The sequence below is a fragment of the Lissotriton vulgaris genome, chromosome 3_1 (genome assembly GCF_964263255.1).
Source record: "Lissotriton vulgaris chromosome 3_1, aLisVul1.2, whole genome shotgun sequence".
NCBI lineage: Eukaryota > Metazoa > Chordata > Amphibia > Caudata > Salamandridae > Lissotriton > Lissotriton vulgaris.
In genome coordinates, this window is record NC_141689.1 from 332341070 (window position 1) to 332363252 (window position 22183).

The 22183-nt window shown below is 46.3% G+C and overlaps 1 protein-coding gene across 3 annotated transcripts in view; it reads right to left on the minus strand.

Moving 5' to 3' along the window:
- NADK2 (NAD kinase 2, mitochondrial) overlaps positions 1-22183 on the minus strand; it is a 1068394-nt gene that overhangs the window by 210233 nt on the left and 835978 nt on the right. For all 3 annotated transcript variants that reach the window (XM_086960538.1, XM_086960539.1, XM_086960537.1), the window contains 2 exons: positions 17006-17061; positions 16872-16925 (listed from right to left, as the gene is read on the minus strand). In XM_086960538.1, coding sequence (XP_086816664.1) covers positions 16872-16925; positions 17006-17061 — 110 coding nt within the window. The remainder of the gene's footprint in view (positions 1-16871; positions 16926-17005; positions 17062-22183) is intronic.

A 22183-nucleotide genomic window follows, 5' to 3' on the forward strand; every position in this document is an offset into this window, starting at 1 on the left:
GGCGGGAGGGCGTGTACAACTCTGCAGCTCTACATGCCAAGAACAGATGCATACTGGTAAGTAGCATTTTCCGTTCGAGGCATATGAGCTGCAGATTGTACACTTAGGATCGATTTTGCAGCAGTGTCTCCCCTAGCGGTGGTCACCTGTATCCGTTGCAGTAGTTTGAGAGTTTTAAGGACAGCTTGGCCTACTGCAGCTTGCTGCTTGGCTTGCACATCAACACAGTAGTGCTTAGTGAAGGCGTGTATTGTAGACTATGTTGCTGCCTTGCATATGTCCTCTAGGGGTATGTTTCCTAAGAAAGCCATAGAGGCTCCTAGTTTGCGTGTGGAGTGCGCTCTAGGAGGAACTGTTAATGCACGTTTTGCTTTTTGATAGCATATTTGTATACATTTTACAATCCACCTTGCAATTCCACCTTTAGAGATGGGGTTGGCTTTATGAGGTGGAGAGAAAGACTCAAACAGTTGTTTTGTTTTTCGAAAAGACTTAGTTCAATCTATATAGTAGAGAAGAGCTCTTTTAACATCTAGTGTGTGTAAATCCCTTTCTGCTACAGAGTCTGGGTTTTGGAAAAACACAGGTAACTTTACAGATTGGTTTAAATGAAAAGGAGTAATGACTTTTGGAAGGAATTTTGAATTAGTTCTTAGAACCACTTTATTACGATTTATTTGTAAAAATGGTTCTTGTATTGTGAAAGCTTGTATCTCACTTACTCTTCTAAGAGAGGTAACAGAAATAAAGAAAGCTGTTTTCCACATGAGGAATTGCAGTTCACATTTATGTAAAGGCTGTTTTGTAAATATGCTGCAATTGCTGCAAGGTGCAGGCGTATGGATGAAAATGCCAAGTTACACCTTTGTAAATGTAAAAGGTAGCAAATGATATTCTGGATGGAAGCATCCAGAGGATCAATTTGGTTATAGTTGCAGTAAATGGCAAATCTCTTCCATTTAGCCGCATAGCACGCTCTGGTAGTTGGTCTCCTAGCTTCTTTAATGATGTTCTTACAGTCTGGTGGTAGGTTAAGATAACCAAACTCTAAGACTTCAGGAGCCAGATCGCCAAATTCAGTTGGATGTCGGATGTCTCCATGGTTCTGCGTTAGCAGGGATTGAGTCAGTCGTAACTTTTGGTGTGGAACTAGAGAGAGTTCTAGCAGTGTGGTGTACCACGGTTGGCATGCCCATGTGGGAGCTACTAGGATTAGTTTGAGAGACTGTTGTCTGAGCTTGCGTAATACTAATGGTATTAGTGGTACTGGCGGAAAAGCGTACACAAATATGCCTGACCAGTTCATCCATATCGCATTGCCCTTGGACAGCGGGTGTGGAAACCTGGCGACGAAGGTTGGGCATTTTGTGTTTTTGTGTGTGGAGAAAAGATCTATGTCTGGATGACCCCACTTGTGAAAGAATGGTGGAGAACCTGCGGATGTAGTTCCCATTCGTGAATTTGTTGCGTCTGCAGACTCAACAGATCTGCTATCTGATTGTGAACTCCTGGAAGGTGCTCTGCCAACAGATATATGTTTTGTGAAATGGCCCATCTCCAAATGTTCTGTGCGAGCTGGGACAGTTGTATAGAGTGTCCCCCCCCCCTGTTTTTGTAACTAATACATGGCTGTCATGTTGTCCGTCCGGATTAAGACAGCTTTGTTTTGTACTTGAAATGTTTTGAGTGCTAAGAATATTGCTAGCAGCTCTAGATGGTTGATATTGAACAATTTTTGTTGACTGTTCTATTGTCCTTGAGTTGTATGATGTAGGAGATGGGCTCCCCATCCTGTGAGAGATGAGTCTGCTGTAAGCACTAGTTGTGGAACAGGTTCGAGGAACGGCCGCCCTTTTGTCAAGTTTTTGGGAGTTCCACCACTGCAGAGAGCGATGTGCGCGGCTGTCTACCAACATCAGGTCTGTTAGTTGACCTTGAGCCTGGTTCCACTGTTGTGCTAGACATTCCTGTAACGGACGCATTTGCAGTCTTGCATATGGTACTATGAAGATGCAAGATGCCATCATGCCTATTAGTCTCATGAACACTCTGGCTTGCAGAGAGTGCTGGTGTTGAAAGGCTGTGACTAAGGCTTGAATGATCTGTATCCTTGCTGGACTGGGATACGCTAGAGCTGTAGACGTGTTTATTGTAGCCCCTACATACTAATGTATATGAGAGGGTTGCAGGTGCGACTTGGTGTAGTTTATTGTGAACCCTAAGTCGTGCAACGTTTGAATTGTCTGTTGTGTGTGTTGGACACACTGATTGAATGACTTGGCTTTTATGAGTTAATCGTCTAGATGAGGGAAGCCATGTATTTGTGGTTTCCTGAGATGTGCTGCTACTACTGCTAGGCACTTTGTGAATACTCGTGGTGCCGTTGTCACTCCGAATGGAAGGACTTTGAACTGATAGTGTTGTCCTTCCAGTACAAACCTCAGATACTTTCTGTGAGCAGGATGTATAGTAATGTGGAAGTAGGCGTCCTTTAGGTCTAGTGTTGTAAGGAAATCGCCTTGTTACAGCAGTTGGAGCACTTGTTGTAAAGTGATCATATGAAAATTATTTGATTGTATATACTGATTGAGGGGCCTGAGGTCGAAAATTTGTCTTAGTGTCCCGTCCTTCTTGGGAATTAGAAAATACAGCGAGTAAACCCCTGTTCCTTGTTCTTGTAAAGGAACTATTTGTATTGCGTCTTTTTGTAGAAGTGACAGAACTTCTTGTTTGAGCAGAGTAAGGTGTTCTGTAGACATTGGACACTGCCTGGGTGGTATGTGTGGAGAGGTTGCTGTAAGTTCTAGGCAGTAGCCATACTGGATAATCGGTCTTATCCACTTGTCTGTTGTTATGGAGTTCCAGACAGGCAGAAATTATGTTAATCTGCCCTCCACAGGGGTGAAATGCTGTTGGGGGAACAGAGAGAAGTCACTGTTTTGTAGTGGAAGAGGTTCGATTATTGTTGTTACCTCAACCTCTTCCCTTGTTGTTATTTCCTCTATATCCTCCTCTAAAATATCCTTTGTTAGAGGATGTTTGTGTGCTAGATTTGAAGGATGTTGTATTGTCTGCCCCAGTTTGTTTGGAGCCTACACTGTAGAAGGAGCGACAAAAAGAACTCTTAGCTTGTGTGAACTGTAAAGCCCCCATAGATTTGGCAGTGTCTGTATCCTTCTTCATCTTTTCAAGTGCTGTGTCTACTGCTGGTCCAAACAGTTGGTTTTGATTAAATGGTTGATTTAAAATGGTAGTTTGCACGGTTTAAACCCTGAAATGTGTAGCCACGCATGTCTTCTAAGTACGACACTAGTATTTACAGCTCTGGACACAGTGTCTGCTACATCTAGTGCGCACTTGATTGAGGCATTAGAAATTAGTTTGCCTTCTTGTATAAGGTCATTTGCTTGTGCCTTATATTGATCAGGTAGATGGTCTAATAGTTTCTCTAACTGATGATAATGCGCCCTATCATATCGTGAAAGGAGGACTTGTGTATTAGCTATATGCCATATGTTGGTAGCTTGCGCAGCTATTCTTTTGCCTGAAGCATCTATTACCTTGGATTCTTTGTCAGGTGGGGGTGCCTCACCTGAAGTTTGTGAGTTTGCCCATTTCCTAGCATTTGACACAACTAGTGAATCTAATGGTAGTTGTCCTTTAATGTAGGCTGGATCTGCAGGTGCAGGCCTATATTTTTTCTCAATTCTAGGGTTTAGGATCCTAGTACGTACAGGATCTTTAAATATCTCAGGAGCATGTTTGATGACCCCTTTAATCATGAGAAGAATTTGAACAGAACTTTGCGATTGTTCAAATGTGTCTAAGAGAAAGTCTTCCTCTGCCTCATCAGAATGCATAGTGACCCCATAGTAAATGGCAGCTCTGTTCAACAGGTGACCAAACCCAATGTTATCTTCTGGGAGAGAAGGTTTTGTGGGTCAGGAATATCTGGCACATCTTGTGGGTTTGGGTACTCCCAGTCTATCATATACAGGGTATGGGAAAGGCTCATCTGGGTCTATCCCTGTACCTAAACTATACTCATCATTTTGAGGTGAGTAGGAGGATAAAAGAGGAGAATGTTAAGGAGATACCAGCGTTGAGTTGTTAAGAGGAACAGGTGATGAAGGAGAAGGAAGTACAGGAGAAGAAGGGTGCATAGGAGATGTGGCAGAGTCCTTCTTCTTGGCAGGAACTACAGGTGTGGGTGTTGCATCTGCCTTCCTCTTCTTGTGTGGTGTAGTGGATACATGACCTGTCTTTGGGTCAATGTAGTTCTTCTTTTGCAGAGGATCTGGTTGGAAAAGGTCTTCTCCTTGTGTAACCTTTGTCGGCGCCGATTTTTTCGGTTCCGGAAAGGTTGCAGTCTGTCTTTAGCCTTAGGAGGTGTTACAATGTCCTTTGGCGTAGTTTTCGGCACCGAGGCGTTGTTTTCGGTATCGTAGGCTGTTTCGAGGGCTTGGGCGCATCGGAATCAGGCTTTGACTGTTTCGGTACCGAAGACGATGGCTTCGGAGTGGAAGCTGGTCTCGTCGGCTTCGAAGCGTTTGACGCTGCTTCGTACCCTTGTCTTTAGAAGTCGTCGGTTTTGGAGTCTAGACTTCTTTCGGTGCCGAGGGAGCTTGTGGGATCGGCACGTGCGGCTTGCTCGGTACAGAGTTACCGGAAGGCTTAGTTATTTTCTTCGGAGCCGGGCTCGTTGGCGGGGCTGTAAAGTGTTTTTTCGGTCGCGACTGGGCCCCAGAGGCGGAGTGTTGACCTTTGCCTTCGATCTGGGTGCTGTGTGTGGTGCAGGGGCAGTAGTACTCACGCACTGACCCGATGGTATGGAGTCACCTGCCTCTGAAACGATCTGGAGATCATCTGAATCTTCTTTGGGAACGAGCTGAACCTCCTCGTCGAAGATATCCACCGGTTTCGGAGCGGATCTCTGCATGTTGTGTCGACGGGTCCTCTGATCTCGGATGGTTTTCTTGGATTGAAAGGACGCGCAGGCTGTACAGCTGGATTCGCCGTGTTCTGGCGATAAGCACCGGTTGCAGACCTCGTGGTGGTCACTGTGTGGGAACTTTACTCCACACCCGGGGCATATCTTGAATCGCGCCCTTTCCATGAGGTGTAGGCCTCACAGCGTGGATAGCCTAACGGCCCGCGTCCACGACCGGAATCGAGCTGATTGAGTCGAAACTATGTTAGTCGATATCGAAAGTAGTTTGGTAAGTTCTTAGGAAGGTTTTTGCGCTCCGAAGTGCTTGAAAAGTCTATTTCTAGACAGAGGGGAAAACTTTCATCTGAACCCAGTGGCGGAAAAAAACTATCTAAGGATGGAGCCGATGCCCATGCGCACTATCGTCCAAGGGAGGAGTCACCTATCTCGTGACTACAAAAACTTCTTCCAAGACGACAACAACATGCAATCATCCGAGCCAAACACCAGGTGGCGATCTAATGCCAAGTGTACAATCTGCAGGTCATATGCCTCGAACAAGTTGGTTTTGATGAGCTGCGCAATAGAGCACAAAAGCACAGCCGCCATTTTAAACAAGGGAGGCAGAGGCAGACCGCTCAGAAAATAAAAGCACACTGCTTTAGTGAGGAGAAACGCTCCCTTTCACCCAGTGTGGCAAAATAAATAAATAAACAACCACAGCCTAGGCAGGCCGCGGAGAAAACAACAATAAAAGAGTGCTTGCACACTTATGAAGGAGACCATGTCAGGCCACAAGTAAAAGATCCAGTCGAGCTGTCGCCATTGTGCAAATGATAAAAAAAAAAAGTGTTATCCCTCTAAGTGATGGAGACAGTATCACCCCGCAAGTAAAGGATCCAGTCCGGGTGGGCGGGGCCAAAAGTGGACAGGGCGGAAACAAGGAGGGACTAAGAAGCCTCCTTTACAATAGAAAGCCAGCGTTTAGCCTAAACTATGACGCAAGCCAATGGGAAGAAGGGGCTTGGCTTCAGGTGCCCTCCAGAAAGCGTATTGATGACAAAAAGCCCTTGTGGAGCATGCGCGCTCCAGCGCTAGGTCTGCGAGACCTAAAAATCATCCTGGCAACTCCACTCCAAAATATCTTATTCATACCAATAATCAAATACGTGCAGCGGCACTGGACTCACTGTGATGGCGCCTAACATCCAGTATAAACTTCTCTCAGACATAGATAATGCTTCATCCATAATGCCCTTCAGGATCCATCACCTCTTTCACAGCCAGGCCACAAAAGTCTAGTTCCCCTATGCTCCACTTCCCACCAGCAGAGCACGGCACAGAAAAGCGCAACGGTTACCCAGAGGTGTCCCGGCGCTAGTTACCTATTCTTTCAGCGAAAGCAGCAAAGGCAGAGTTACTTATCAATAAGCCAAGTCTTCAAACCACTCCTAAAGGCTAAAAGATATGTGGCGTTTCTCAGGTGAAAAGGAAGGTCATACCAGGTTTTTGCTGCCCCGATGACAAAGTTTCGGCCTCCCCACGTCACTTTTTTTGCAGCTGGAACTATAACCACCTTGGTTCCTAGTGAGCGAAGATTTCTTTTTGGTCTGTACCATTTAAATTGTTTTCGTAGGTAGTCGGGCCCTATTCCTTGGAGTGTCTTAAATATGGTACACAGATTTGACGCGCACCAGATTACTCACAGGGAGCCTATGCAGTTTTTTTTATTCCTTTGGAGTTTAAATCCAACTTGGGTGTGCCCATAAGTAGCCAGGCAGCCGCATTTTGCAGCCTTTGGAGTTTGTTCATAAAACGTTCGAGAATATTCAGATATAGACCATTGCAGTAATCCAGTCTTGATAAGACTAGTGCAGTGACCACTGTTTGCAGACTGTCAGATGGTAAAAACTAACATTTTTTCACTGTTTTAGGAACATACACTGTTGAAGATGAGACTGCATTAACTTGGTCACCAAAGGTAAGTCTATAATCTACAATTACTCCCTGATTCTTCACTTTTTTATAGATGTAGGGGAGAGCCCATGGAATACGGCCACCAGTTTGGGTTCCAGAAATTGGGGTCATTCCCAAATAGTATGATTTCGGTCTTGCCTGAATTAAGCTTTAGGCAATTTTCTGCCATTCAGCTGTCAACAGATACAATACACTCCTGGAACCGTTTATCTAAGCCCACCTCCTGATCAGGTAGCAGAGACACCACAATTTTGGTGTCGTCCGCATAGGAGGTGAGACCAAAGCCAAACGCACTGATGATCGGAGCCAAGGATGAAACATATACATTAAACAATATAGGGCTCAACGATGACTCCTGCGGGACTCCACAAGGCAACTCAAACGGCTTTGAATTGTAGTCACCCAGAGATACAATTTGTACTCCATCTGTTGTGAAGGATTGTAGGAGTTTCCATGCTTTCTCCTGAATCCCACATGCCCTTAAACGGTTCATCAAAAGATCATGATGGAAAGTATCAAAGGCTGCGGAAAGATCCAGTAGGATCAAGGCAGCCTTACCACCTCGATTCACAGCTCTCCTAATCTCATCAGTAGCCTTGATGAGAGCCGACTCCGTACTGTGTCCCTCTCTAAAACAATATTGGTTAGGATCCAGGGCTTGGGTCTCTCTAAGGAAGGCACGAAGTTGTCCATTTATAGCCCTTTCTATCATTTTAGCAGGCAGAGGGAGCCGTGAAATTGGACGGAAGCTGTTTGGGTCCTTAAGGTCAAGGCTGGGCTTTTTTAAAAGAGGTAGAATCAAAGCCATCTTCCAAAGTTTGGGAAAATGTCCTGTTTCGATCATAGCATTAAAGATAGGCATACATGCGAGGGTCACTGGTTCTACTGCGACCGGGCATGGGTCGTAAGGTGATCCTGACCTTGCTGCCATGCGCATGCTACGAGTATTGTCCATGGATAATGGCTCACACTTATCAAGGACTAGCAGCCCGTCCCGACGTTGTCCGGGTATGAATTGCTGTCGGCCAGTAGTATATTGTTTTGTAGGATTTCGTTTTGATAGCATTTCTTATCTGTGACAGGCCTGTGAAATGCTCCGATTCACAGTGCACTGCTTAAGAGTGCACGTTCAGTAGTGTGTGAACTCGAGTTTCCGTACTTTATTTTCCCTTGCAATATTGTATAGCGCGAACTCGACAACATGGCATGAGCACAATTTACATTACAGAAGAACACATTCATTTGTGGTAGGCACGGGGAGACAAAGCGATTTGCCTGGAATCACAGGATGTTGAGCTGATGCCGAGATTCGAACGTAGCTACCCAGCTCTAATGTTCGCAATTCTAGAACTTGTGGCGGGAGGTGTGTCTAAAAGTGTACGTCGGTGCTGGCCATCAATGAGAGAGACATGTGCATTTTTCAAATGGGTGGTGAAAAAATATGAGTATGTTGCTGGAGATGTGGGCCGCCGTGCCACCAATGTACTTACCGGGGGAGGGTAAACACCCGTTATGCCGCAACTTTCTTTACGCATACCATCACTCCGCATAATTTCATTATGAAAGTGCCATGACTCCGCAATGCCATTACAACGCATGGCATTACATTTTATATGCTTTTACCACGCATACATTTACAACAAAATTCGTTGTAAATGCAAGAAGGGTAAAAGCATGTTTTAAAAAAAAAATTTGGGTAAGGTAAGTATGGGTATAGAGGTATATGTTTTGGGGTACTGAGGTATATGTTTTGGGGTGTTTGGGTATTTTAAGAGTTCAGATAGGTTTGGGTTATGGGGTACAGGGGTGGGTTTAGGGATAGGTATGGGTTTTGGGGTACAGGGGTATTTTTAGGGTTCAGGGCTACGTTTGGGTTTTGGGGTATAGGGTTATTTTTAGGGTTCAGGGCTAGGTTTGGGTTTTGGGGTATAGGGTTATTTTTAGGGTTCAGGGGTAGGTTTGGGTTTTGGGGTACAGGGGAATTTTTAGGGTTCAGGGCTAGGTTTGGGGGTACAGGGGTATTTTAGTGTTCAGGGGTAGGTTTGGGTTTTGGGGTACAGGGTTATTTTAGTGTTCAGGGGTAGGTTTGGGTTTTGGGGTACAGGGTTATTTTAGGGTTCAGGGGTAGGTTTGGGTTTTGCGGTATGGGGGTATTTTTAGGGTTCATGTGTAGGTTTGGGGTACAGGGGTATTTTAGGGGTAGATTTGGGTTTTGGGGTACAGGGTTATTTTTAGGGTTCAGGGCTAGGTTTGGGTTTTGGGGTACAGGGGTATTTTTAGGGTTCAGGGCTAGGTTTGGGTTTTGGGGTACAGGGGTATTTATAGGGTTTAGGGCTAGGTTTGGGTTTTGGGGTACAGGGGTATTTTTAGGGTTAGGTTTGGGTTTTGGGGTACAGGGTATATTTATAGGGTTAAGATGGGTTAGTGTTTAAGGGTGTTGGGGTATTTTAAGGAGTAAGGGTGGGTTATGATTATGGGGGCAGGGGTATTTAAAGGGAGCAGGGTGGGATTAGCACACGATATGAGACATGGCATGAAGGGCGGAACGTACCACACGCCCCCAGCCTTTGTCACGCACCCGGCACACGCCCACAGCACCACGCAGACATGCCCACAAGGGACTACTTTGCTGGCACAGTTATTTTACCTTTTAAATGTATATGGTGGGCGCCTGCATAGCCTATGTCCTTCTGCTGCAACAGCCCTTTCCAACACTGTATTTGGTGTTGTGATTGGTGCTGTGGTTCCTGAGATTACCCGCCTCAAAGGTTTGAGCTCGCTCTTTATTATATTACTATGGATATGGGTGGGCGCATTAAAGAGCTCATGTTCCTCCTTAACTGTGGCCCTCCCCGCTGCACTTGGAACATTGAACGCAGAGAAAATGACCTATACTTTATTCAGGAAGAAATCTGCGATATTTTCGCAAAATTCCGACTGGACTAAACTTTAGCTGAGTGCAGTAGCGCCAAGCTAGAAACTGTTCTAAAAAGTTATTTTGCCGAATTTTTTGCCATATCAATTCGGCTAGTGTAGAACTTTTGTTTAGCAGTAAACAAGAGTTGTTTATAACTCTGAAGGCTATTTTTATAGACCTTCTTCTCTGTTTCATTATATTCTTTCCTCCATATAAGCTCAAGATGCTTACACTTGAGTTTTTCATATCTCAGTTCCTCTGTGAACCAAGTAGCAGAGGGGAGTGCTCTCTTGGGAAAGATTGTTTTAACTGGAGATTCCTTACTTTAGAATCCTTCCCAAGCACAAGACTGGATCCTGATTTTTTTTCTCCCAAATCACGTCCGTGCACCAGCAGAGGGCATTGCCCCACTCCGTATCGATGTTGTCCACTGGATGTGATGTCAACAGAGTGTTTGTTCCGTGACTATTTTCCACACTCGAAAAACAGAGCCATAAACTGAAACTGTCTAATGGACAGTGTGCTTAAATAAAAGACATTCATGTGTCAAATAAATACAAAATTCCTAACCAAAATCAGTATATGAATATCCCAATAAAAATATTTAGATTAAAGAATTCCTACATCCAATAAGATTCTCCCTCTTTTCTTTGTTTTTTTTATGACAGAAGAAAATGAAACAATTGAGACCCAAAAGGACTCCGTTCACAGAGCTGGGAGGGTCGTTAAGGAATCTGCGGCTAGATCCTGTCTCTACCAGATAATGCGTTACTGAAGGTAAATAACTTGCTCATCTGATAGAGGCATCTAACCGCAGATTCCTTACTTTAGAATCAAATGCCAAAGCTATACCATCCTTGGAGGACCGTCTACGAACTGTAGCCATGAAAAATCACTTACTAAAACTAACCCAGTTCAAGACAAGAAAATAGACCAGAAATCTATAATAATGTAGGCGAACATAAACATACCTGCCCATATGAAAATAGACCGGAAATGTATAATAATGTAGGTGAACATAAACATACCTAACCATATGAAGTCCACTAGGAGGGCCCATAGGTAAATAAAGTTGAAAGACATTTAAACCATGGGAATAATATATCCATGTCAGCAAGATCAAACTGCTTTAGAAGCTCTCAACTCACAACAATAGTGGACATAACCACAGTAACAAACGTTATAAGACAATAGAATATTGGGCAAGATGCCGCCTAAGGCAATAAGACTTTATCCACAACCATCTGATATATACTCAATTCCTAACAGTATGTTCAAATTTGTGAACCCAGAACAACTGCAAACCACAGGTCACACAGCTCTGTAAACTACACAGAGAAAATCCATCCTCCTTGGAGAAAACAAATGTTCATATAAAAAAGAAGTCAAAGTCAACTTTAGATTCTGTTGACATTGAAGCAGTCCTTCCATAGAAAAAAGAACTAGAGACGTAGAAGGACCTCTAGAATATCCCATATACACAAAAGTACATATACACACACACACACACACACAGACACACACACACATATATATATTTATATACACACACACACCACATAAGTGTGCTTCGTTTCCTTTAGGCCCCTGGGTGGGCTAGGTCCCTGGGCTATTAAAAATACTGATACGGGGGCAAGTCACCTCCCCAGGTCTAATTTGTGGAAATGCGGATGGCCACGTGGGAATGTGGTCCCTGGGTCCCAAATCGCCCACGAGAAAAGGGCAGCGCAGCCCCCCCCTCCCTTTTTATTTTAATAATAAAAAAAATGGGCGAGGCCTCCTAGCACGTCTTGGTTGGGGTATGAAGTTCCCTTCGCTTCTGACCCACCTGTTACCTCCAGTAAGCCCCACACAGTGGTACTGCTGAGAGGTGATCGGAAGCCACGTCCCTTTTTCCACCACTCTGCAAATGCATATGCAGATGTATTGGTGAACCAGTGAGTGAATGAGTGCCTGTATGGATGATTTAGGGACTGAGTGTATAAGTGTGTGATTAGGTGCCTCAATGAATGTATGGGTGAGTGACTAGTTGTGTGAATGTCTGTATCAGTCAGTCATTTGGTGTAAAAGTGGCTGTGTGGGTACGTGAGTGGCCATATGGGTGAGTGACTGGTTGTCTGAGTGAGGGTGTGTGTGACTGCCTGTACGGATGAGTGAGTGCGTGACTTAGTGGGTGTGTCGTTGAGTGATTGCATGTGGGTTGTGCTGTGATGGTGAGTGAGTGGATGTGTCTGTGGTATAAAGGTAACTGGGTATGTGAAAGGCAGTATAAGTTAGTGAGGGGATATTTGAGTGTACGGGTGAGTGAGTGAATGTGAGTGACTGTATCGGTTAGTGTGCTTGTGTAACTGACTATAGAGGAGTATGTGTTAGTGGGAGTGTGTGTGTATGTGCGATTGGTTGTATGGGTGAGTGAGTAGGTATGTGAGTGGCTCTAAGAGTATGAGTGACTATGGGTGTATGAGTGGATATGTCAGTGGCTGAATTAGTGAATGAATGGGTATATGATTGGCTGTACGGATGAGCAAGTGGGTGTTTGTGTAATCTATGAATCAGTGAGTGGGTGTTGAAGTACTGGCATGGGTCTGAATGGTTGTGTGGGAGGGGTAGTGAGTATATGAAAGGTTCTATGAGTATGAGTGGGTGCATCAGTGATTCTGTGGATGATGTCATTTGAGATGTCATCAGTGATGTCACTGACCATGTCATTAGTGTTGTAATATGTGAGGTTATAAGCAGTGCATTCAAGGGGTGTGGGTTATAGCTAGCTCATCTAACTATGACTGCAGAATTTTACTGGTTTTGTCTAAGTAAAATATTTTTTATAGTTAATTTCTAAGGTAATTGTTCCCAATGTGAGGGTGCAGCGAATGGGGTAGACATATGCTGCTAAAGTCAAATACCGAACACGTTTTGGGCTCCCACCCTTGATCACTGGCAGCAAAAGAACACGCACACATGAAAGATGCAGTCACATACTTTTAATTCAAATAAGCCCCGCCCACCAGCCTCCGGCATTGTGTTACTTGTAGTCCTGCATACTCATACCACAGTGGATTTTCATGTGGCTCCTCATTTTGCATAAAATTCAATAGCTCAGTGGGTTGCCTCGTTGTCTGTAGCACATCCATTGCCAATACACAACCCCCACAGGGAACACCAGCCAGTCCCAGGCACCGTTCAGTCCGGTGCTCTGAATCCGCATTTACGCGGCGGGCTACCTCTGCGACTGCGCCAGCCGCCTTACAATCCAAACAAACACAGTTGTCCATGTGGAGAAAGCCTCTCAGGCTGGTAACTGTTCCCAACGTGAGGGTGTAGCTAGCAGACTAACCAAGACAACCACTGCTCATGGAAAATAACTTCTGTAATCCCAACTGCTCGGGATTAAAAACACCACCCTGAATGTACCAGATGAAACTTATAACTCACTTGTGTAGATACCCCTCTACACAAGACCGAACACCAAACTCAAGCTTACAAAATAACTCAAGTGGACTTATCAGATCGACCAGCAGTGAATCGTCGTAAGGGCATATCAGCCCGTTCACCAAATAAATGGATACCATAAAACAGCATACTTTTGAGGCTCTCCCACAAAGACTCTGAAAACACAGACTGAGACTGCCAGGCATGCCTACGCAGAGCAAGTGACTGAGCCACAGCTCCAACCACAGAATCTGTGCTGTCCATGATACATTTGCTGGTAAATCTCGCTGCCTCCCGGCCATCTTGCACCACCTCCAATAACTAATTTCTGGCTTCCTCTAATTTCTGGTAGCCTCTGCACCACTGAGCCCCATAAAGCATAAGAAAACCTACATATAACACAGGTAGTGTTTAAAGACGTCAACGCTGTGCTTACAGAAGAAAATATATTCATTCCATAACTTTCTAACCATCTGGCTTTTTTGTCTGATGGAACCAAAGGAAGGACATTAGGGTCCAACGAAGCTGTAGCAGCTTGAACCACCAACCCTTTCGTAGTGGATGTTGGAGGGGACAAAGAGTCGATGCCTATGACCCACAGCCCGGTCACCTGGAGCTCCCGTCATGGGTTTTGCACAAGCTCTTAAGAGCAGGTCAGAGACTCATTAAAAGGGAGCACAGGCTCCAGTCCCGTCTCGCCATGATGAAGAATATTCAAGGGATCTGTGGACAATTCCATTGAGGGAAATTGGACATTCAACACCACAGCTGCCCTCTTCAATATTTCAGCTTAGGATACATTTTCCTCCGTTGCCATACCAGGAGAAAGTACATCTGAAACAGGAGAAGACTTATCCACTAACTTCCCCCAGTTCAGTTAAGTCAATTTTACTTCACTGGAGGTTGGACAGCATGCAAAGGGTTTTGACCCTCAATATTCTCTTCTTCAGTTACCAAACTATGTATTCCCATAGGAAAAACAGGCAGCAGATGGAGTCATGCAAAGAAGAAAGGAACTGTTGGGGCAGACGCCGTTGCGGCATCATCTTGACGTCGTTAATAGGAATGGGATCGGCGTCGCCGACATCACCAGCTGAATAGACTCCGAAGCACCAGGGTCGACACCGACCAGCGCCGCTGACTTCAGAGGATGAACAGATGCCTAAGATGTAAACCCCGTAGGGTGTGCACCAGGGCCGTCCCAAATCTGATAGCGGAGTCAGAGGGCCCAACTGTCAGGGAGGTCGAATCTGCCTGTGAGGATCCAGCCAGGGCACCTCCTACCTCCTTGGGGCCAGAGGGTGCACCAGAGGGAGACTGATGCCTAAAAACATGTTGCAGGGAAAAATGATATTTCCGCATTTGGGCTAGAGTCACACCGGCTCCAGGATATTTAGGAAGGCGCATGATAAACTCATGTAAATGATCCTCAACAGACGGCGTCAGACATATGTTTTGACCATGGGGCTCTCTGAGCCATCCTTGACGTCGAAGGAGGTGACCCCTCACTCATACGACTCATCGACCGATCCCTAGACTTCAGTGAGGATTGACGACAATGCTTTTTTTCAATGCCTTGGACAAAGCGCTGATTTGCATATCGCCATTGTCTAACCCAGGGTGGTGTGGAGTGCAAAAAAACGATGGATTAGGACCCAGATCTTTTGACTGGGTTGAATGTGTGACATTGATCCTCATTCGGTCCATCACCTGTTGTTTTTGCAAACTCGCTATAAGTGTACTGGGGATGCCCAGACGTGGGTCCCAGGCACTCCACACCACTGGAGTCAAGCTAGCCGGGCTGATGAGAGGTGTTACCTCGAAACCGGTCCGGTCCTCGGATGCTTGATTCCGTTCTGGGAAGGACATGGCTTTTGTAGTTCGGACTGGACTGTTCCCATGGGGCACAGGGTCAGAGCTGATTTGCATATCGCCATTGTCTAACCCAGGGTGGTGTGGAGTGCAAAAAAACGATGGATTAGGACCCAGATCTTTTGACTGGGTTGAATGTGTGACATTGATCCTCATTCGGTCCATCACCTGTTGTTTTTGCAAACTCGCTATAAGTGTACTGGGGATGCCCAGACGTGGGTCCCAGGCACTCCACACCACTGGAGTCTAGCTAGCCGGGCTGATGAGGTGTTACCTCGAAACCGGTCCGGTCCTCGGATGCTTGATTCCGTTCTGGGAAGGACATGGCTTTTGTAGTTCGGATTGGACTGTTCCCATGGGGCACAGGGTCAGAGCTGATTTGCATATCGCCATTGTCTAACCCAGGGTGGTGTGGAGTGCAAAAAAACGATGGATTAGGACCCAGATCTTTTGACTGGGTTGAATGTGTGACATTGATCCTCATTCGGTCCATCACCTGTTGTTTTTGCAAACTTGGACAAAGACGCTGGCAGGAACCACAGTCTTTTGAGATGTGATGTTTTCCAAGGTACCACAAACAGACAGTATGCGGACCCGCGATCAACATTTGTCTATCAATAATTCTACAGGGTTTAAACCCAGACATCATTGTTGAAAAAGCACACTGTTCTCTTGACAAGAAGTCGAGATGGGCCTGAAAAAACAGCCCCTAAACCGCTCCGGATCCATGTTGCAATCGTGGAAAAGAAGGAACTGACATTGGCGAGGGAGTTCTATGGACTGTTGACATTACATCCATTAGACGACGTGGATACGGAATCGCGCAATGCCCTCTGCTTGCACGCGGACATGCTTTGGGGGAAAATTTCTGGATCCAGTCTTGCACCTTGAGAGGATTCTAAAGTAAGGAACCAGCATCTAGATGTGTCTCTCAGATCCCTTGCTCATTGATTGGGACTGCCTAATACAGAAACAATGAAGGTATAAAAATGATTAATTGCTTCAGGCAAACATTGAAGATGGACTGCAGGAAAGGAACTGAAGTGTTCAAGAGATAAAGATACAGTAAGGCAAAAAGCTTAACTGGGAGTATTGTGTTCAGTGCTTTACTACCCTGAAGATATGCTCTACTTATGCTCTCATCTTCCATTTATCCCGATGCCCAACCATTATTTATTTAACTCAAAACATTGCTCATTTGCCATTGACATCTTCATTTGATCACTAGCTGTACTTTTACCATGAACCAAAACACTGTAATGCCTGTATTACCTCAATGTATTAGTCTGAATGGGTCTAGGTTGTGTGTTTAATGCTATATGCCTACTAAAGAGAGTGCTGGAGGTGCGACATATTAGACAGTCTGAGCTCATCGGCAAGGTGTCATCAATAAGCCTAACTGTTCGCCCCATCATTTATACTACTAAGCATCAGAAGCAGTTTCTTTATTGTCAAATGATTGTCCAAGGTTCTTCGGTCTATCAAGAGAGAATTCTAAAAAGTAGGTCACAGACTGAAGAACTCTCTCTGCAGCTCTTTGTTTGTTGAACTTCTTAATAGAACAGCACATGTTTAGCTCAACCACGAGTATATTGTTGACTGATGAGCAGTGGACAGAATGGCCCTAAATTTCTGTTAGGTGCCTGACCAAGAGAGTGGTGCACTAGCACAGCCTTGCTTTAGCTGCAGCTTGGGCACCGCAAAGTAATTTGTACATCATATGAAAATGTACCAATGATCGCTTACCTTGTTCTATCAATTCTTTGCTCAATAGGAAATCTAGGTGTTCATGTTTCTTAGCTGTAGAAAAAACATAAAACAACCATTAAATGTCAGTGTTTATAACAGAAATGTTAATATTTTTCAACTATATTACTCACCAATTTTAAGGATCTCTTCCACAGGCTGTGAAGCAATCTTGTTAATGTTGTAGGACCTGAAAATAGAAATTAATGACAATAAGTATATTTATACAGCAGCACAGTGGTTTAGATTTCCCACTACACAGAAAATTGCTTCAGCATCTGCATAATGTTACTTCCATTAATGACGTGAACAGACGTTAGCCCTTTCACAGTATGCCATCCTGCTTCAAGTTGACTATTTCAAATCAGCCCTGTTTTTGCCTAATTGAATTCAATAATCTGCAACACAGATCTTACTACTGAGTCTGCATTTAAGTTGCTTACTCAGTGTAAATCCGGTTCCCCTTTAGACCCGGTCCCGCCCAAGGTCATGGGTAGCCTGGCTCCCCTTCTGATCGAACCACTCCTTTCAATCTGGAACTCCTCACTGCACTCGGGCCAATTTCCGACTGCTTGGAAGGAGGCCATGCTAGTCCCCATCCTGAAGAAGGTGGATGCAGATCCGGCGCAATTTTGTAATTACCGCCCCATCTCCCTTCTCCCTAAACCAGCGAAGGTCTTGGAAAAGGCCGTGCAGCTACAACTTGCGGATTATCTGGAAACTAATTCTCTGCTACACGATTCCCAGTCGGGTTTCAGAACTGGTTTCAGTACTGAGACAGCTCTCCTAGATGAAAGGGAGTTACCACCTTAGGCAAAAAAGCAGCCCTAGTCCTTGTCCTAAGAAGCATTCGTTCAGCATGAATGGTCAAGAATGGGGGCTTTGAACTAAGAGCTTGAAACTCACTTACTCTCCTTGCCGAGGTAATTGCGACCAGGAAGACAGTCTTAAAAGACAAAAGTCTCATGGGACACTTGTGAAAGGGTTCAAAGGAAGAACCCATCAAGTAGGTTAAGACAGGATTTAAGTCCCATTGAGGCACAATAAAGGGAGAAGGAGGGAATTTATTAGTGAGACCCTACAGAAACCTTAAAACCACAGGAGATTTGAATTGCAACGTCTTTTTTCGGCAAACAGAGAAATGCAGACAATGCCGAAAGATAACCCTTGACCGTAGCTACAGCAAACCCTTGCTGCGTCAAAGAAAGAGCAAACTGTAGTATATCAGACAAATGAGCCTTCAAAGGGTCAACAGATTTCTCTCCACACCAAGAGACCAATTTAGACCACCTGTACGAATAGATAGATTTAGTGGAGTCACGCCTGGCCGAAAGAATGACATCCACCACATCGTGTGGGAGAGAAAAAGAATTCCGGTTGCCCCGTTCAATCTCCAGGCATGAAGGTGTAAGGTCTGGAGGTGGGGGTGTAGAACATGCCCCTCCATCTGAGAGAGGAGATCTGCCCTGAAAGGGAGACTGAGCGGCGGGCACGAGGAGAGGTGGAGAAGATCTGTGTTCCACACCCTTCTTGTCCAATCCGGGGCGACCAATATAACTTGGGCCTGGTCTTGGCGAATCTTCCTCAGAAACTGAGGAATCAAGGGTATGGGAGGAAACGCGTAAAGGAGCCGTGAGTCCCAACTCAACTGAAACGCGTCCCCCAAGGCTCCCTGCATCGGATACTGGAGGCTGCAGAATGACAGGCAGTGAGCATTCTCGCGAGTGGCGAACAGGTCCACCCGAGGAGTCACCCACGTCCGAAAGACGTGACAAACCATCTCCGGATGAAGCCTCCACTCGCGGTCGGCCAAGAACTGTGGAGGAGTGTGACTCAATGGTTAGAGCGGCAGACCTTGATGCAGAGCTCTGGCCCGGGACCAGGGTTCAATTCCCGCCTTGGCGGGTCTTGGGCTCAATTTCCTCGGACCTGACAATTCTTGCCTTGGTGCCTATTCTAATCATGGGCCCCACGCTGCAACTCTGGGCAATAGCTTACTTAACCTCCACACCGGCCCCAACAGCGCTAGGATGCCTGGTTTCACCCTGGGGGTGCCCAGCAGTGGACACTTCACAGGGAAAGCCAGGATGGGTTCCGCAGCGGTATGAGTAATAGCGCCAGGAAACCGCTTGGTGACAGTGCGCTCTACAAATACCTTGACATTTACATTTACACACCTGCCGATTGAGACTGTCTGCATGCACGTTCAGAACCCCGGCCAGATAATTTGCCATCAGACAAATCTGATGGTCCTGAACCTAGGACCAGAGACGCAGAGCCTCTCTGCAGAGACACTGCGACCCTTCTCCTCCCTGCTTGTTGACATACCACATCGCAGTGGTGTTGTCCGTCAATATCTGAACCGACCGACTGCGAAGGGAGGAAGGCCTTTAGTGCCAAACGTATCGCCCGCAATTCCAAAAGGTTGATGTGAAGCAACCTTTCCTCTGGAGACCAAAGATCCTTGACCTCCAGATCCCCCAGATGAGCACCCCACTCTAGAGTGATGCATCCGTTATCACTGTGGCCACAGATGGGGGCAGTTGAAACGGCTTTCCTTTAGACAGGTTGCCTTCCACTCCCCACCAAGTCAGATCTGCTGCAGTTTCTCTGGAGATCCTCACAGACTCCCTGAGATCTCCGTTGTGCTGATACCACTGCCTGCGGAGGCACCACTGGAGTGCCCTCATGTGCCAGCGTGCATGGTTGGCCAAAAGAACGCAGGAAGCCATCAGACGAGCAGGCGAAGGACCTTCAGGACTGGAAAGACAGCTCCATTGTGAAATAAAGGAATCATCTCCTGTAGGTCGCGAATCCTTTGAGGTGGAGGGAATGCACGACACACAGTTGTGTTCAGTACCGCACCTATGAACAGGTTGCGCTGGGAGGGCACCAGGTGAGATTTGGGTACATTTATCAAAAAACCCAACCTGCGTAACAACCGAGTTGTTTCTTGCAGATGATGGAGCACTATCTCTGGAGATTCGGCTTTGATTAGCCAATCGTCCAGATACGGGAATACCGGTATCCCCGATCTTCTGAGATGCGCCGCCACCTCAGCCATCACCTCGGTGAAAACTCGAGGCGCAGTAGTAAGACCAAACGGTAGGACCACAAACTGGTAGTGCTGTGAACCCACCATAAAACAGAGATACTTCCTTTGCGACTGCAAGATTGGGATGTGAAAATATGCATCCTGCAAGTCTATTGACACCATCCAGTCGTCTTCCATCAGCGCCTGAAGAACCTGTGCAAGGGTGAGCATCTTGAACTTCTCCTGTTTCAGGTAAAGGTTCAAGATCCTGAGATCCAGGATTGGACGAAGCCTGCCATCCTTCTTGGGTATCAGGAAATACCGGGAGTAGCATCCCTGACCCCTTTCCTGCTCTGGAACTAACTCTATCGCACCCTTTCTTAACAGTGTCTGGACTTCCTCCTGCAGGAGTAACCGGTGTTCCTCCGTGCAAAAACCTTGGCAAGGAGGGTAATTTGGAGAGAATTCCCGAAAGTGAAGAGCATACCCATTTTCTACACGATTGAGAACCCAAAGATCTGATGTAACCGATTTCCAATCTCGTAGAAAATAGGTAAGCCGACCCCCTACAGGACCCGCATGATCCTGAATGGCGGATCTAGGGCTGCTTTTCTGTGGCTGGGGGGTTGGAAGAGGTGGAGGAGGAGGAGGAGGCTTGACGTCCTTGAGGACGAGCTCTTTGCTTACCCCTGTCAAGTCAAGTCAAGTCAAGTCAAAGAATTTATATAGCGCACTACATACCCAGAGGGTCTCAAGGCGCTTAGGGAGGGGAGGAGGATTACTTGTCAAATATCCACGTTTTAAGTTGCTTTCTGAATGCTAGGTGGTTCTGGGTAAGGCGAAGGTAAGTGGGGAGTGAGTTCCATGTTTTGGCTGCCAGGTATGAGAAGGATCTTCCTCCCATGGTGGTCTTGTTGATGCGGGGTATAGTGGCGAGGGCTTGGCTGGAAGAACGTAGTTGGCGGGAGGGGGTGTAGAAGGACAGTCGTGAGTTGAGGCATTCTGGTCCGATGTCGTAGAGTGATTTGTGTGCGTGGGTTAGCAGTCGGAAAGTGCTCCTCTTATTGACGGGTAGCCAGTGGAGGTCTTTCAGGTGGCCAGAGATGTGTTCGTTACGCGGGATGTCTAATATGATCCTGGCTGAGGCGTTTTGGATTCGTTGGAGTTTCTTCTGGATTTTAGCGGTAGTACCTGCGTAGAGGGTGTTTCCGTAGTCCAGTCGGCTCGTGACCAGAGCATGGGTGACTGTTTTTCTGGTTTCGGTGGGGATCCAGCTAAATGTTTTTTTGAGCATGCGAAGAATGTTGAAGCAGGATGAGGATACGGCGCTGACTTGTCTGTTCATTGAAAGTGAAGAATGCAGGATAACGCCTAGGTTCCGTGCGTGGTCTGTCGGGATGGGTGCTTTTCCAAGGTCTTCCGGCCACCAAGAGTCGTCCCATGCAGAGGGGGATGTACCTAAGATGAGGACTTCTGTTTTATCTGAGTTCAGTTTCAGACGGCTGTGTTTCATCCATTCGGCAACTTCTTTCATTCCTTCGTGTAGGTTGGTTTTGGCGGTGCTGGGGTCATTGGTGAGAGAAAGGATCAGTTGAGTGTCATCCGCGTAGGAGATGATGTTGAGATTGTGTTGGCGAGTGATGGCCGCAAGGGGGCTCATGTATACGTTGAAGAGGGTGGGACTGAGTGAGGATCCTTGTGGTACGCGACAGATGACTTCAGTGGCCTCGGACTTGAATGGTGGAAGGCGGACTCTCTGGGTTCTTCCGGTGAGGAACGAGGTGATCCATTCAAGTGCTTTTCCTTGTATTCCGATGTTTCTGAGGCGTTGTAAAAGGGTGCTGTGGCAGACTGTGTCGAAGGCTGCAGAGAGGTCGAGGAGGATGAGGGCGACTGTGTCTCCATTGTCCAGTAGAGTTCGAATGTCGTCTGTTGCTGCGATGAGGGCGGTCTCAGTGCTGTGTTTTGCTCGGAAGCCAGATTGTGAGGAGTCGAGGGATTTGTTGGCTTCGAGGAAAGCGGCGAGTTGGTTGTTGACAGCTTTCTCGATGACTTTGGCCGGGAAAGGAAGGAGCGATATGGGGCGGTAATTTTTGAGTTCGGTGGGGTCCGCTGTGAGTTTTTTCAGAAGGGCGGTGAGTTCAGCGTGTTTCCAGCTTTCCGGGAAGGTGGCGGAGTTGAAGGAGCAGTTGATGACGTCTCGGAGGTGCGGTGCTATGACGGAGTCTGCTTTGTTGAAGATGTGGTGAGGACATGGGTCTGTGGGGGATCCTGAGTG